Source organism: Dermochelys coriacea, chromosome 15 (genome assembly GCF_009764565.3).
Source record: "Dermochelys coriacea isolate rDerCor1 chromosome 15, rDerCor1.pri.v4, whole genome shotgun sequence".
Lineage (NCBI taxonomy): Eukaryota > Metazoa > Chordata > Testudines > Dermochelyidae > Dermochelys > Dermochelys coriacea.
Window position 1 is genome coordinate 24,593,190 of NC_050082.1, and position 13,046 is coordinate 24,606,235.

Consider the following 13,046-nt stretch of genomic DNA (forward strand, 5'->3'; position numbering starts at 1 on the left):
AAGTTCTTGCTTAACATGTACCAAAGCACATCTGTTTACATCTTAGTAGGCAAGCCCGAAGTCATGATGGGTATGAGTGGTGGGATACTGGTGAGTTTCTCTGCCACTGACTTTGCTTTATTAGGCTGGAGATTTTTTTCTTCTCTCCTTCCATTAGATAAGTAGAGACCATAGAAAGGTACCTTTCACAACACAAGTCACTATGGGAAGAGGTCAACATTTGGTGAATAACTGCTCTTCAGTAGCCTCTGTGAAATTTTGAAGTTCCAAACTGAAATACATAGTAATTGGTATACAAGTGCCCTTCACACTTAACCAGGTAACGGTGGATATGCTGGCTATCTTTAGCTAGCTGTACCTCTGATTAACAAGATCGAGGACAGTCCATGTAGATACAGTCTTAAGGTACCCTATAGCCTTAATTTTTCTATATAAAAACTTTATAATATTGAAGGTATCAAGGAAGCAATATATTCAATGGACAACTTATGACATCTAGGTCAAAGGCATCAAATTTGAGGTGTTACTGAACACACAGTAAGGTTACATTTTAAAGGAATAAGATTTGAATATTCCACATAATAGTCTAGGAGTTTTACTGATCAGGCATTTAATAAAATGCACTAGAAATTTATATTTATGATGAACTAAGAGCCAATTATACCTAATAGCTACTCAACCAAGGACAGACTGTAGATGTGCTAGGAAAGCAGCAGCACTAGTTATGTGGATACTACCTGGATATGCCTGGTAAAATCCAGATCTTGACTATGATACAGAAATGTGCTTGTCACTTTGGTGGGCAGATTAGACCTGAATCAGAAGCCACTAGTCAGCAACATAATTGCACAGAAGCTAGAAGACAGACAACAGATAGTTGTACTGGTGCTTGGAAAGCCCATGAAGTTCTTCAGGCACCTATGGGCATACTGTTTCACAAGCAGGCCAGGTGCTTTCACCTGTACCAGCTTGAAATAAGAAAGAGAAACATTCCCTATCTCCTCTTCTGCTGGGTCAGATGTCTTAAAGTTGTTTTTATTTATTTTTGCATGAACACTATAGGGTATTAGTGAAATGCAACTATTATCCTGCTGTTTTAAACATAAAAAAGCCTCCCTACAAAAATAAAATAAGCATTTTCCATCAAGCATCTACTCTTTGCTAAGCATCCCATTTTAAACATTTTCTTTACATGCCCTCAAATACCAAACTCTAATCACACTGTTTTGCACTTAATGCTAAAGCAACTAGTGCCCAACTAGCTTTCCCTGCAAAAATCAGGCCAAATAGTTTGTACTCATTTGATTGTATATTTAGTTCAAAAACTTTCCACACATTGATAAGAAAACTAATAAAATTCAAATACAAGTGGGGCTGCACATTATTAGTAAAAACTGTATATTTAGTATTGTCCAAAATTCTTTTTACCCCATAAACAGAGTACGATATTCCAACTAAGGTGTATTTTTCTTTGCACTCATTTTTTCTAAAAATATTTTAAAAAGCAAAATCTCAAACATGAAAAGGTAGAGAATGTCCTAGTTAACTGTCAAAAGACAATACCATTTTTTTAAGAATGTTTATTTATTGAACCTGGGTCATATTTAGATTCACAAGCAATTTTAAATGTACATCTTAGAATTCAATTTTGAAGTGTTTCACACAAAAATATTGGCACACAACAGTTGCATTAAGGTGCAACAGCCACCCTTTTTGAAGAACTGCTGCAAGTGTTTGCCCAAGGTTGAAAAAGTTTACTTGGAACATGAAAACCTGTAACAAATTTTAAATTAATTGTACAAAACGGTTGTGTGTTACTTGTAGACCTTCCACCCCCCCCCCCCGAAAAGACCCCACCCCATTCCAAAAAAAAAAAAAAGAAAAAGATTACAACTAATATACATCAGTCACAACATAATCCTGGATCAGCACCCACACCATAAACGAGTCTTTAAATTTTTTAAACCCAGCATCAGATACCAAGAAAATAAAGTAATTGTTTATACAAAAAAATGAAATCCACATGTGCCTGAAATAAAGAAAAAACACACCAGTACTTAGCATTATGCTAATTAGGACCAGCTAATGGCAGAAAATACCACTTAAAATAAGGGCTGCATAGCATTGCAATAAACCCCAAGAACCATTAACCCTTTGGCATCAGAAATCCAGATTTCCTGAACACTGGTGCATTCTGCAATAGTGCCAACAGTATGACCTTTGGACCTGCAAGTCTATGAGGTTAATAACTACTGTTTGCCAAGATACTGCACACAACTGGCTTTGATAGTTATAAACCTGTGAAACTAAAGCCACATAATTGTCTGGTAATAAAAGGAAAGCATGTATTTTAATATCAATGTTTAATTAAAAAGAATGTAGGGAACAAATCAATGTAATTAAGATCATTACGGTAGATTTTTTTTTGTGACCAAGTATGCATACTATACTGGAAATGTCAGCTTGTCTTCTGTTCATTATCAGTCATATTAGAATAAAGTTCTGCTTCATTTACCCTTCTGGGCAGTACATTAAAGTGAAGAGGGGATTATTTTCATTCCATAATGTCTACTGCAGGATTAAAGATGTGAAGAATGCAAATAGTCACTTTAGGACCTTTTACTGTTTCCCTAAACAGAATTGCAATTAATGATGAAAACAAAAAAAAGTTAGAAAAAGACAGTAACATTGCTTATTACTACGTTTGAATTATAGCATTTGCAGTCCATTTAGACCTCGCTTAGCATAAAGACTAGGCAGATTTCAAGTGAAAAAATTATGCCAATTAAGTGACAAGATATTTTAACACAGCTTTTGCTACAGAAGATATATAAAAACATTTCATTTCAACTAGGAACTTAAGCAAATAAGTTTTATAGTTCAGAAATTAGGGTTTAGAAACTAAATGACATTGTTTTGTGACCAAGATGTTTGGTAGATAGTAAAGTGAGTGTTTGGGATCATCAGGAAAAGTTCTTAAACAACTCTTCGGACTTCAAAAAATCTCTTCAGGTAGTAGATTTGTCCCAGTGTCATGGCAACTAGTACAAGTGCTTCAAAGAATGACCACAGGACCACTCTGCTGTTTGTGTTGTCATTAACTGTTGGAGAAAAAACAGAAGTATATGACTACTAAAATATTTAAATAAGTATGGTGTAAGATATTAAATAAGGTCTATACAGTTATGACGGCAAGCACTATACACATCTGTGCATTCATCCATACAACCCTTAGAATGCTGGCATATTCTGCAGTCGCAGCCAAGTAAGTGGTCTAGGATGACTGTTACACCCTCTAAAAGGTCAATAAAGCTGACAGACAGGATACATCACTCTAAAATTACAGCTACAAAAGGATTATAAAAGGTCTAAAGGTCCAAGCAGAATTTGCCAGTTACATGTCCATTTTTCCAATCCAAGGGGCAATTTTCCTACTGGAATTATACTTTTCAGACACCAGAAGCTCTTTCAATCTCAATGTCAGTCACGAGTTGCAGCACCTTTCAATGCCCTATCCCATCTCCATGAGAATGCCTACTAACCCAGACTAAGTTTGATGGCTGCACCTGGTACCTTGCTCCAGATTTACTCCTCTGCTTTCTTCCCCTTTAGTGCAACAATTGCATGTCCTAACTTCACAGTATCAAGTCTATCAATCCACTGTTCTACAGAGTCAGTACCGTTTCCAATATTGATAAAACAAAAATACAGCCAACTACCACTAAAACTGGTTAGTTTACACATACTGCAAAGCATTTGTACTGTAAACATTTAAAGAGTTCACTGGCATGTCAAGAATGAGTTGTTACTCTCAGGTAAAATTCTAGAATAATGCTGGCAGTAACAGCAGCAAGCTGTTTGAGTCATGTGATAACTAGTTTGCCACTGCATTTAAAAACACTCTCCTAGAGCCTAATGTTATACCATCATATCTTCTATATCCTTTAAAAAACAGCATAATAGACACTGTTAGGAAGATAGAAACTGGATATGGCTATCTAGTTCACAAAACGTTACATCAATTCTTTTGCAGTAATCATTATTGCTTGAAGAAAGCATGAAGACACATTCTTCCTGGATGTGAAATTATGAACAGGGACCACAACTGCTAGAACCAGTGTAATGAAATGCAGCAACGGAAGAATTTAATAATTGCATTTTGTTTGATGGATGTCCCCTCAGGAATCTGCCTCATTTTCCCCAAGACTTTGATTATGTTTCTCTTTATGAAAAACCTATCAAGGTAATTTGAATCCATGAGGATAAGGAGACATTGATGTTAATGTACATTTATAAATTCAGCCCTAAAGTAGTGGAAAATTGTATGTATTGAATCTTTTTAAAAATTAAGTTCCTATACATAAAGTTCTAACGTACAGTTATGTGTTTCACAGGAAAACAGATTTTCCCTTTATTTGTACTGTATTTATTCTATCTGCCAATTCTATTTAAGTAATGAGGATTGTGTCTTAGACCCTGTTCACCTTCCTCACATGAGCAGCAATAGTTCCACTAATGTCCAAAGGCCTATCTCTGCATAAGGAAGACAAGGTGAATTAGGCTCAATTACAGCAAAGTAAGCCAGACTTATTTCATGAATGAAATAATGCATCCATCTACCACTCGAAAACGTATCACTGACTTTGAGACATTCATGAACATACCATTTACTAATTGCAAATAGTTCCTGCTTTATCTTTCAAATTTTACACTGACAAAGCAGATTAAAAAATTCTGTTATGCAAAATGTCTGTTACACTAGGGACAACCAGGTTTAAAGAAAGAAATGAAGTGGTATGACACTGAGATCCTATCATGCCTGTAGGACTTGAGAGTTTTAAAATTCTCGAAGTAACCAAAATGTAGTTTCTAGATACTTTCCCTAAAGCTCAAAATACCCAACATTTAAGAAAAAAAAAACCAGCATGCAAGTCAAAGAAAACCACATACTTGCTCTGTGTATTCTCTCACGAACTTCCATGTACTCCTGTTCATGCTTTACAGCTGTCATGGCCACTGCTAACTCATTAATCATCTCTTCTAGCTTGTTCTGATGAGCTGCAGAATAATTTTAAAAGATGTTAGAAAGTCTGTATTATTGACATATCAAAAACAGCTTCTCCTGAAAGTGGATGAATAGTTGTATTTAATTCCATACTATGGTTAGTTTTGTAAGATACAGTCTATACAGCTGAAAACTTTTCAACCTTGTAGGAAAAGATTATTCGATAAGTAAATCTGATATGGACAATGATGGGAACGACATTTTTAAGAATCTCAGAGTCAGGTTCACAGGTTTCTTCCTTTACAATTTTATTTTACATTTGGGTAGGCCTCCTTCTCCATGGTATCTAACTTGGAGGCCTGGACAGGGGTGACCAATTTTATAGTCAACACATATCAGTGACATTCAACATATATATACACTTTTCCAGAGAAGCAGGGTGCAAAATTTATCTGATCATATCAAATCAGTACAATATTGAGCTAATGCCTGTCCTGTTAGGATTACCTTCACTATACGTCCTTCAAACTGATTCTCTTAAATAGTACAGAGCTTTAATGCTAATTTGCCAACAGCACAGCAACTGAGAATTTAGTTTAAACTTGTGATGTTGGCTAAACAAGATGAGTTTCTGAAGAGGTGTGTTTGGCTACTCCTCTTGTGACCTTCCTCTGTAGTTGATATATGGGATAAAATAAGTTCTGAAGGAAGACACCTCTCTTTCCAGGTACTGGCATGACATGACAGCGGCCTGATAATGGAAGAGGAAAATAACACTGGATGATTATCATAGAACAATGGCTTGAGGTGGCTCACCACTTGCTGGGAGCAAGAGAGCTAGTATTTAGTTTGGATGTCAGATGACAGTAGAATACAGTTTACTGCCTTCAATGCTCAGAGCAATGTGCAACTCTGTAACATTTAGATTAATAAAGTGTACTTATCAGAATTCTCTAGCACCGAGAACTTCAGGTCACTCCCCCAGAGGTTGACCTCTGCTACTAACAGTTCAGATATCTTGCAGGAATTACCTACAAGTTCAGGACAATTCATGGGACATTTAAGGACAATACTTGGGAGCCACCATACTATTACTTTTGCTTGTAAATGGCAGATATTTTAGATGCAGCCATAAATGCTACATGAAGGACCTTTTCCTTTCAGTGATAAGAGAAAGAACAAGGCTGTTCAAAAGCCACACTTCTTTTAGGAAGGAGAAAATAACTCTTGAGTTATGAATTCTGTCACCAAAAAAAACCCTTTATAGTTGCCTGAGCAATACTGACCTTACCTTACAGATATCAAGATACACCACCCATTCTCATGGCCAGCTGGCTACTGCAATATGGGTAGCTTATTAGTAAGAACAAAGATTACTACTCTATGGATTGTTTAAACATGCTGAAAAAAAGATACTTGCTTCCAGGCAAACATTTGCCTTAAGCTGAAGAAACTAGACTTGTGTCAGTATTCTGCATGATAGATGTGCTATTCACAGACTTTTGAGAAAATCTTTTAAACTATCTCTTATGAATAAGAGCTCAGTTAGAAAATTGTTAAATATTTCAAGAAAATGTCAAGCACTCACTTCACACATGGGTTACATATCTGCTATAATAGAAGACAAAAGATATTACTGTCTTCTTGCTAATTACTGTACCGTAGCATGATTTTCTAAATTTTATTATTCAGTCCGTTTCCCAAAACATTAATTTAATTCTATGGTAAATGACATCTGTTGTAATTTTTCACTTACAGGTTATGCATTGCTGTAAGATTATATTACAAGGAATATAATATGGTTCATTCCCCTCCAAAATGCTCTCAATTCCCCATGCCCACTTTAATACCAGAAAGCAAAACAACAACTATGAAATATCTAAAGTAAAGGTGTTCAGTATTTTAAATTGAATTCTACCTAACAAAAACTCCTGATTATGTCTCCTGTTAGCCATAAATAACCCCCGAAGACAAATGTTCATTAACAGTTTAAGGGCCTGATCCTGAGAGATGCTAAGCACCCAGACCTCACAATAGGAACTGCAGGTGCCCAACATCGATCAAGATCAGGCCTTCATTTTGTGTAGTTTATTAAAAAGACATTCTCATGCTAACAAACAGATGTTAGAGAAGAGGAAAAGCACAAGTTAGATGTTAGTAAATAAACATATGCAAAAGACAAGATGCTAATGAGCTTTCAAAAAGCAGTACACATACCATCCCAGGTATCTCCACCACCTAGGGAAAAGTGTAAGAGATGAACACGAGTACAGGACAAAAGGCTGCAGATAAACCAGTAATTTACATGGCTAGGAGAAAATTACATATTAGCACACTTATCAAAGAATTCAATTAATGCATGTAGTAATCTACATAGCGCTGAGCACCTGAACTGGAAGTGTGAAACTTAGGAAAAGACTAAAGAATGAAAGCATTAGTGCCTGCAGGCAACAGAGTGATTCTCAGTCATTTTGCATTATGTTGTACAGTAGTGTCTAAAACATATTTAGACCCAGTTGTAGCTGCTCAAGAAAACGACAAACTAAAGCAACTAAATGAGATAAGAATTCTGAGATTTCTTGTACAATACTTCGGAAGGATGTGTGCAGAGAAAAGCTTCTAAGTTTAGTGTTTCAAGGTCACAAATCAGAACCATTTTCCTTCCTGAAGTTCTCACCTTCTGTCTCCATGTCTTGCCCTTTTGGAGCTTCTCCAATGTCAATAGTGAACATCACTATCTTAGGAGTCATGGTGGACATTCTGTTGCTAAAGCAAAACTTGTAAGTTCCATCCATGTGAGCAGCAAATGTGTATTTTCCACTGGACTCTCGGTCTCCTTTATAAATCCCTTTATTATCAGGCCCTGTAATCTGGGGGCAAAAAAGAAAATTTCACTACTGTGTGTCGGGGTGTCGAAGTCATGCATTCAGAAAAAGCAAATTTAAACTAAACTCATGATATTCCATCTGGACACAGCATTCCTACAATTGATATGCAATACCAACGGAATCTATATGATCTCTTACCTCCCACAACCAAAAAGCAGTATGACATTTTTCTATCTGCATTAGAACCTTTCAGAAAACACCTCTTTAACGTGATGCAAATGGCTTTTTACCTGCCAAGACTTGTATTATCTTTCAATGGTCAAGATGAACATTAGCATCCAAAAGTAAACGCAAGATAAACACAGAACCCTAACCTCCATTTCTGGCAGGAAAGTAAATGAGAAACCAACTTACTTATTTTGACAAATCACTACTGTTTTTAAGTATACGATTCTGTGTTGCTGCAGGTGCCATTTTTAGGATATGACTGAACCAATGTGCTGACAACTTGTGGTCATTAAGATGTTAAGGCTCTTTTTTGCCAAAAGTAGAGTGTTGAAACTTGCGTCTTGGCCTTGTTTCATTACATTTCATTACATTTTAGGATATGACTGAACCAATGTGCTGCCCTAGATATTGTGAGTTTAAATTGCATTTAATACTTTTCCTCAATACCTCTCCTACCTATTGTATAATGTCACTGCATAACTGCAGAAAGCACCAAGAAGAGGTATTGCTACATCTAGTCATTCCACTCACAAAATCACCCTCAGTAGTCTCCTTTATTATATCTCACATCCTCTTGTGAAAGTGCTCAAGATAAGCCTAATATTTGCCATGTTCCACTTCAAAGCTGACTGTATCTGTGGTTGGTGAAGAGATTCCACTTGTAGACTGAAATGTCTTTGGGATTCTTTGAGATGAAGTGTGTATATTATTCTCCTACCGACCTGGATTTCTTTGGGGGGAGGGTAAGGGGGGGGAAGGTGTTAAAAAAATTAACAGCCCACAATCCATAACATGTCAGTCAAATCCAACTAAGTTAAGTCCAAATTCATGCATCAAAACTAGGAAATTACTGTGGGCCCCCCAAACTAATCAGCACTATTTTGTAAGAAGCATCCCCTGCTTATTTTGAAAGCTTTCAAAAGAGGATGTGGGACAGAGAAAGGAAGGAAGATTTTAAGAGGGGAGTTTTGAAAGTGCAGTTACTAGACATAGTAGTGCCTTTTCCAGGTGCTTTCTGCAGTTATGTTCACAATAGAGAGCAGCTGGCCTTGGGCAACTTGATTTGCAGAAGTAATTTAGCCTCTTCTGGGGGAATTTGGACACCTCAAGTTACCAGCAGCAGAGACCATGACCTAGCGTGAGTGTGATAGTGCTTCTGCCAAGTAGAAATTTGGAAGGTAAGCCTGGCATATAAAGAAATGCAAGCAACCAAAGAGAGAGCTATATCAACATTCCAGCCAATTGTAATTAACACATTTCTGTCTTCGGATTTATCTCCACCAGGGCAACTCCCATCATCACTCTCCCTACCTTCATAGCTCTGAGCTCTCCCCATTACTAGCCATTAGGCTACTAACTGCTCAGGGTGCAAACTCTCTTCCTCCCCCTCCCCCCGCAGGCTGTCAGTAGCTTCACATCCTCGCTCTCACCCACCTATCTCCCACCCCATGGTTACACTCAGAATCCCCTCACGCCACAATAAGGCACATCCATACACTGCCCTGGTCCTTAAAGGATCCTTCTTTTACCCTTGATAAGATAGAGCCTGACACAGCTCCGCTCCCGGATGCCAAAGAGCTTCGCTTTGCCTCATCAAGGCATTAGTTTATCATCCTCTCTTCAGCACGGGGAGCTGGGCTGGGCTCTGCTCAGAACATTCCATGCGCCCTGGGGTGAGCCAATACCAGAAGCAGAACCCTCATCCCACCTGAACAGCTGCGCCGCCCCCAGCCATGGCTAGCCCCCCTTACACTTTAGCAACCAATAGCCCCACAAGCTCAAGGCAATGGCCAAAAACGCCGCCCCTCCCCGCCAGCCATGATTAGAGCCCATCGCTCTCACCTACGGCACGGATCACCCCCTGCATGGCATGGCATGGCATAGCCTGGACTGGCCTGGCCTGGCCTGGCCTCCCTCCCCCACTCCCCCCGCCAAGGTCAGCCCACAGCCCCAGCTCTCCCTGCAGATCCGCTCCCCACGTCCCGCTCTCGTTCCCTCCCTCCTCGCTCCCGGCCGAGACCCCCGGTTTCCCCTCCTCTCTTTACCCCCCCCAGCCTGCCCGCCCTCCCCCGCCTCACCTCCACGTCGATGTCCAGGAAGCCCCCCTCGGCCACCTCGAAGATGAGCCCCATCTTGGTGCCAGACGGGACCCGCTCCAGGAAACACTCCTCCGCGTGCGCGTCGATGCTCACGAAGTAGCCGGCAGCCGGGGCTGAGAGCGCGGCCAGCAGCGCCAGCACCGCCCTCACCGGCGACATGGCGGAGCCAAGGGGGACCGAGCGGCGCGGCAGAAGGGGGCCGCTTCCTGCTCACACCCCGCCCCTTCCGGGGCACGGGGCCGCCGCTCATAGGCCAGGACAGACCCACCGCCACGTACAAGCTGCGCTACGGTGGCCACCGCGGGACACGCCAGGGTGGGCGGTGCCAATCCGTGAGGCTCAGCGTTTGGGGACGACAAGGGGAATCCGCGCTGCGCAGGGGGCGGTACGGTACCCGACAGGGCCAATCCGCGCCGCGTGGGGAACGGCCGGGGGCTGCAAGGGGACAATCCGCGCAGCGGGAATAGCTAGGGCCCGTCAGAGGCCGGTGAGGAGCGAGTCCGGATCCGGGATCAGTGAGACCCGGCCGGGGCTGTCAGCGCACAAAGGGGCCCCGCGGGACGGGGCAGGAGCCTCCCGGGGGGGGGGGAACCATGAGGCCAGTGGGGGCCGGGGCCGTTAAGACTCAGAGGGGAGTTCAGGTAGCCGGAGCCCACCATGGAGCAGGTTGCAGCAGCTGCAGGTTCCTGGCACGGCTGCCCCGAGCTGGGCTCGTTACGGGCACAGGGTTGAGGTTCCCCGGGTGGGGCTCATACTGCAATCATAGAATATCAGGTTAGAAGGGACCTCAGGAGGTCATCTAGTCCAACCCCCTGCTCAAAGCAGGACCAATCCCCAATTTTTGCTGGGGATCCCTAAATGGCCCCCTCAAGAATTGAACTCACAACCCTGGGTTTAACAGGCCATTATTCACTGCGGGGAAGAATTGCCCAGGCCTGTGGAGCAAGCGCCGCCAGGGCAGCAGCTGCTGCCAGCAAAGCCAGGCATAACAAGCGCTCCGCTCTCGCTGACCTGGTTCTTCTACTGCACCCGTGCTCTGGAAATGCCCGATGGGGTCCCCCAGCCTGTGACCTGTGTTGACGGACGCTCCCATGGGAAGGGGGACCTAGCATTTGTGCAGTCAAGTAAATATTTCCCCTGATCTGTCAATATTATTTCTTTTACTGGACCAACTTGTGTTGGTGAAAGAGACACGTTTTCGAGCTACACGGGGGTAGAGGACCCGAAGGAGAGCTCTGTGTCGCCTGAAAGCTTGTCTCTTTCACACAGCGGTTGGGTCAATAAAAGCCATTCCCTCACCCACCTTGTCTCTCAAGTATCTCAGCCCTAACGTGGCTACAACAACGCTGCAAAAAATATTGGTTCTGTGTTGTTTGGTTTGTGCCTAAGACAATCCCTTACAGCCACTTTTCCTGCCATGGTCAGGAAGCAGAAACTGCAGGGTCTGAATTTGACAAAAGTGAGCTCTAAAGCTGAATAACATATATATATTAATTAATGATACTACTCACCAAAACTGAGACAATGTTTATTTATTTTACTACGATTTACGTTGATAAATAGCACTTTGAGATTTTTAAGTGAAGGGTGCTTCATAAATACAAAGTATTATAAGGCCACTAGAAATAGGACTGGTTGAGCAAGAAAATTAAGCAATGGGGAACTGTAGAGAGAATAGAAATGTAAAATTAGATCTCTCAGGCACTGCATTAAAATGTGATAGATCTACATATGATATTGCATCACATATGTATGTTTCTAGTCAGAGGGTGGATGCTTTCCATTTGTTAACAGGGACCTCTTTTGTGTACGCTCTTCAGTGCTAATATGGGAGGAAAATACCACTGCCAGTCACAGAAACAAAGAATCATGTTTGATTTAATTTTTGTTGTTGTTGCACCAAACCAACAGAAGAGTTTTTAAAGCTAGAGTAGAGTTGGGCCATCTAACCAAATGTTCATAAGCCAAGACTTGCCAAAGAACCATTGTGATTAACAATCATCTGAGGTAAAATGTGTGTGTCAATATCACATGTATTATTTCAGCTAAAACTCATAAGCCTAGTTTCACTTGCATTTTGTAACCATTTTGTAACTTATATTAATAAGAATATTTGCTGTATGTAGTTAAAGTTCTGCTGTAGCTCACTTGCAACTAATGACAAGTAAGACTCGTGCTACATCTCTTTCTTGACTGTTCCTTATTCACAAAAGTAGTTCATCTGAAGTCAACTGAGCTAGCTTGATTAGTCAGAGTTTCAGGCTCAGGTTACAAGTACCTACAGAATAAGAAAAAAAAAAAAGCTGAATGAACTGAGGAGCTTCCAGCTCCCTGCAACATGTTGATAAGGTAAATTTAAATGGAGTATTAAGTGGAGATTAAAACACATTCATGTAGGACTCCTTTAAGAAGTAACTTTTAAAATAGATTCATGCCAGAACTCTTTTAAGTATAACTTGGCTGGGAAGAAAAACCATCCAATTTACCATGGTTTATGTTGTGACAGATAGCTTGGGAACAAACCCAAACACCATAAACTAACATCAGTCTCCTTAAATCTGTTCGACAAAACAGTATGATCCCACATCACAAATGGTTTGGACTAGCCAACAGAATGGTTGGACAAAGTATGGCCCTGATCCTGCAAAAAGAACTGTATAGACCACTGTCCGTGTGCAGAATCCCATTGACTTCAATGTTGTCTTTGCAGAATCAGGACCTATGGACAAAGAGAGAGACAGCATTTAACATAAACAATAACATCATCATTAATTATAATGGCTGAAATGAAGTAAGGGCACAATGAGCTCAAAACCTTCATTTATTAACAAAAGGAACATTATAACTGTCTAAATTACCGTCTTGATCATGAATTAGGATTTTCTG

General features: G+C 40.7%; 1 protein-coding gene across 2 annotated transcripts; it reads right to left on the minus strand.

Annotated features, from left to right (window-relative positions):
• Positions 1 to 1,565: 1,565 nt before the first annotated feature.
• Positions 1,566 to 10,487, minus strand: TMED2 (transmembrane p24 trafficking protein 2). Of its 2 annotated transcripts, XM_043498458.1 has the most exons (5): positions 10,140 to 10,433; positions 7,683 to 7,875; positions 7,223 to 7,243; positions 4,951 to 5,058; positions 1,566 to 3,101 (listed from the first exon to the last, which is right to left on the minus strand). In XM_043498458.1, exons 1-5 carry the CDS (start codon positions 10,317 to 10,319, stop codon positions 2,977 to 2,979), a joined length of 627 nt encoding a protein of 208 aa, XP_043354393.1. In that variant the 5' UTR covers positions 10,320 to 10,433; the 3' UTR covers positions 1,566 to 2,976. The 2 variants fall into 2 exon arrangements, with proteins under 2 accessions (XP_043354393.1, XP_038229944.1); XM_038374016.2 differs by lacking the exon at positions 7,223 to 7,243 and having other exon boundaries at positions 10,140 to 10,487.
• Positions 10,488 to 13,046: the final 2,559 nt, after the last annotated feature.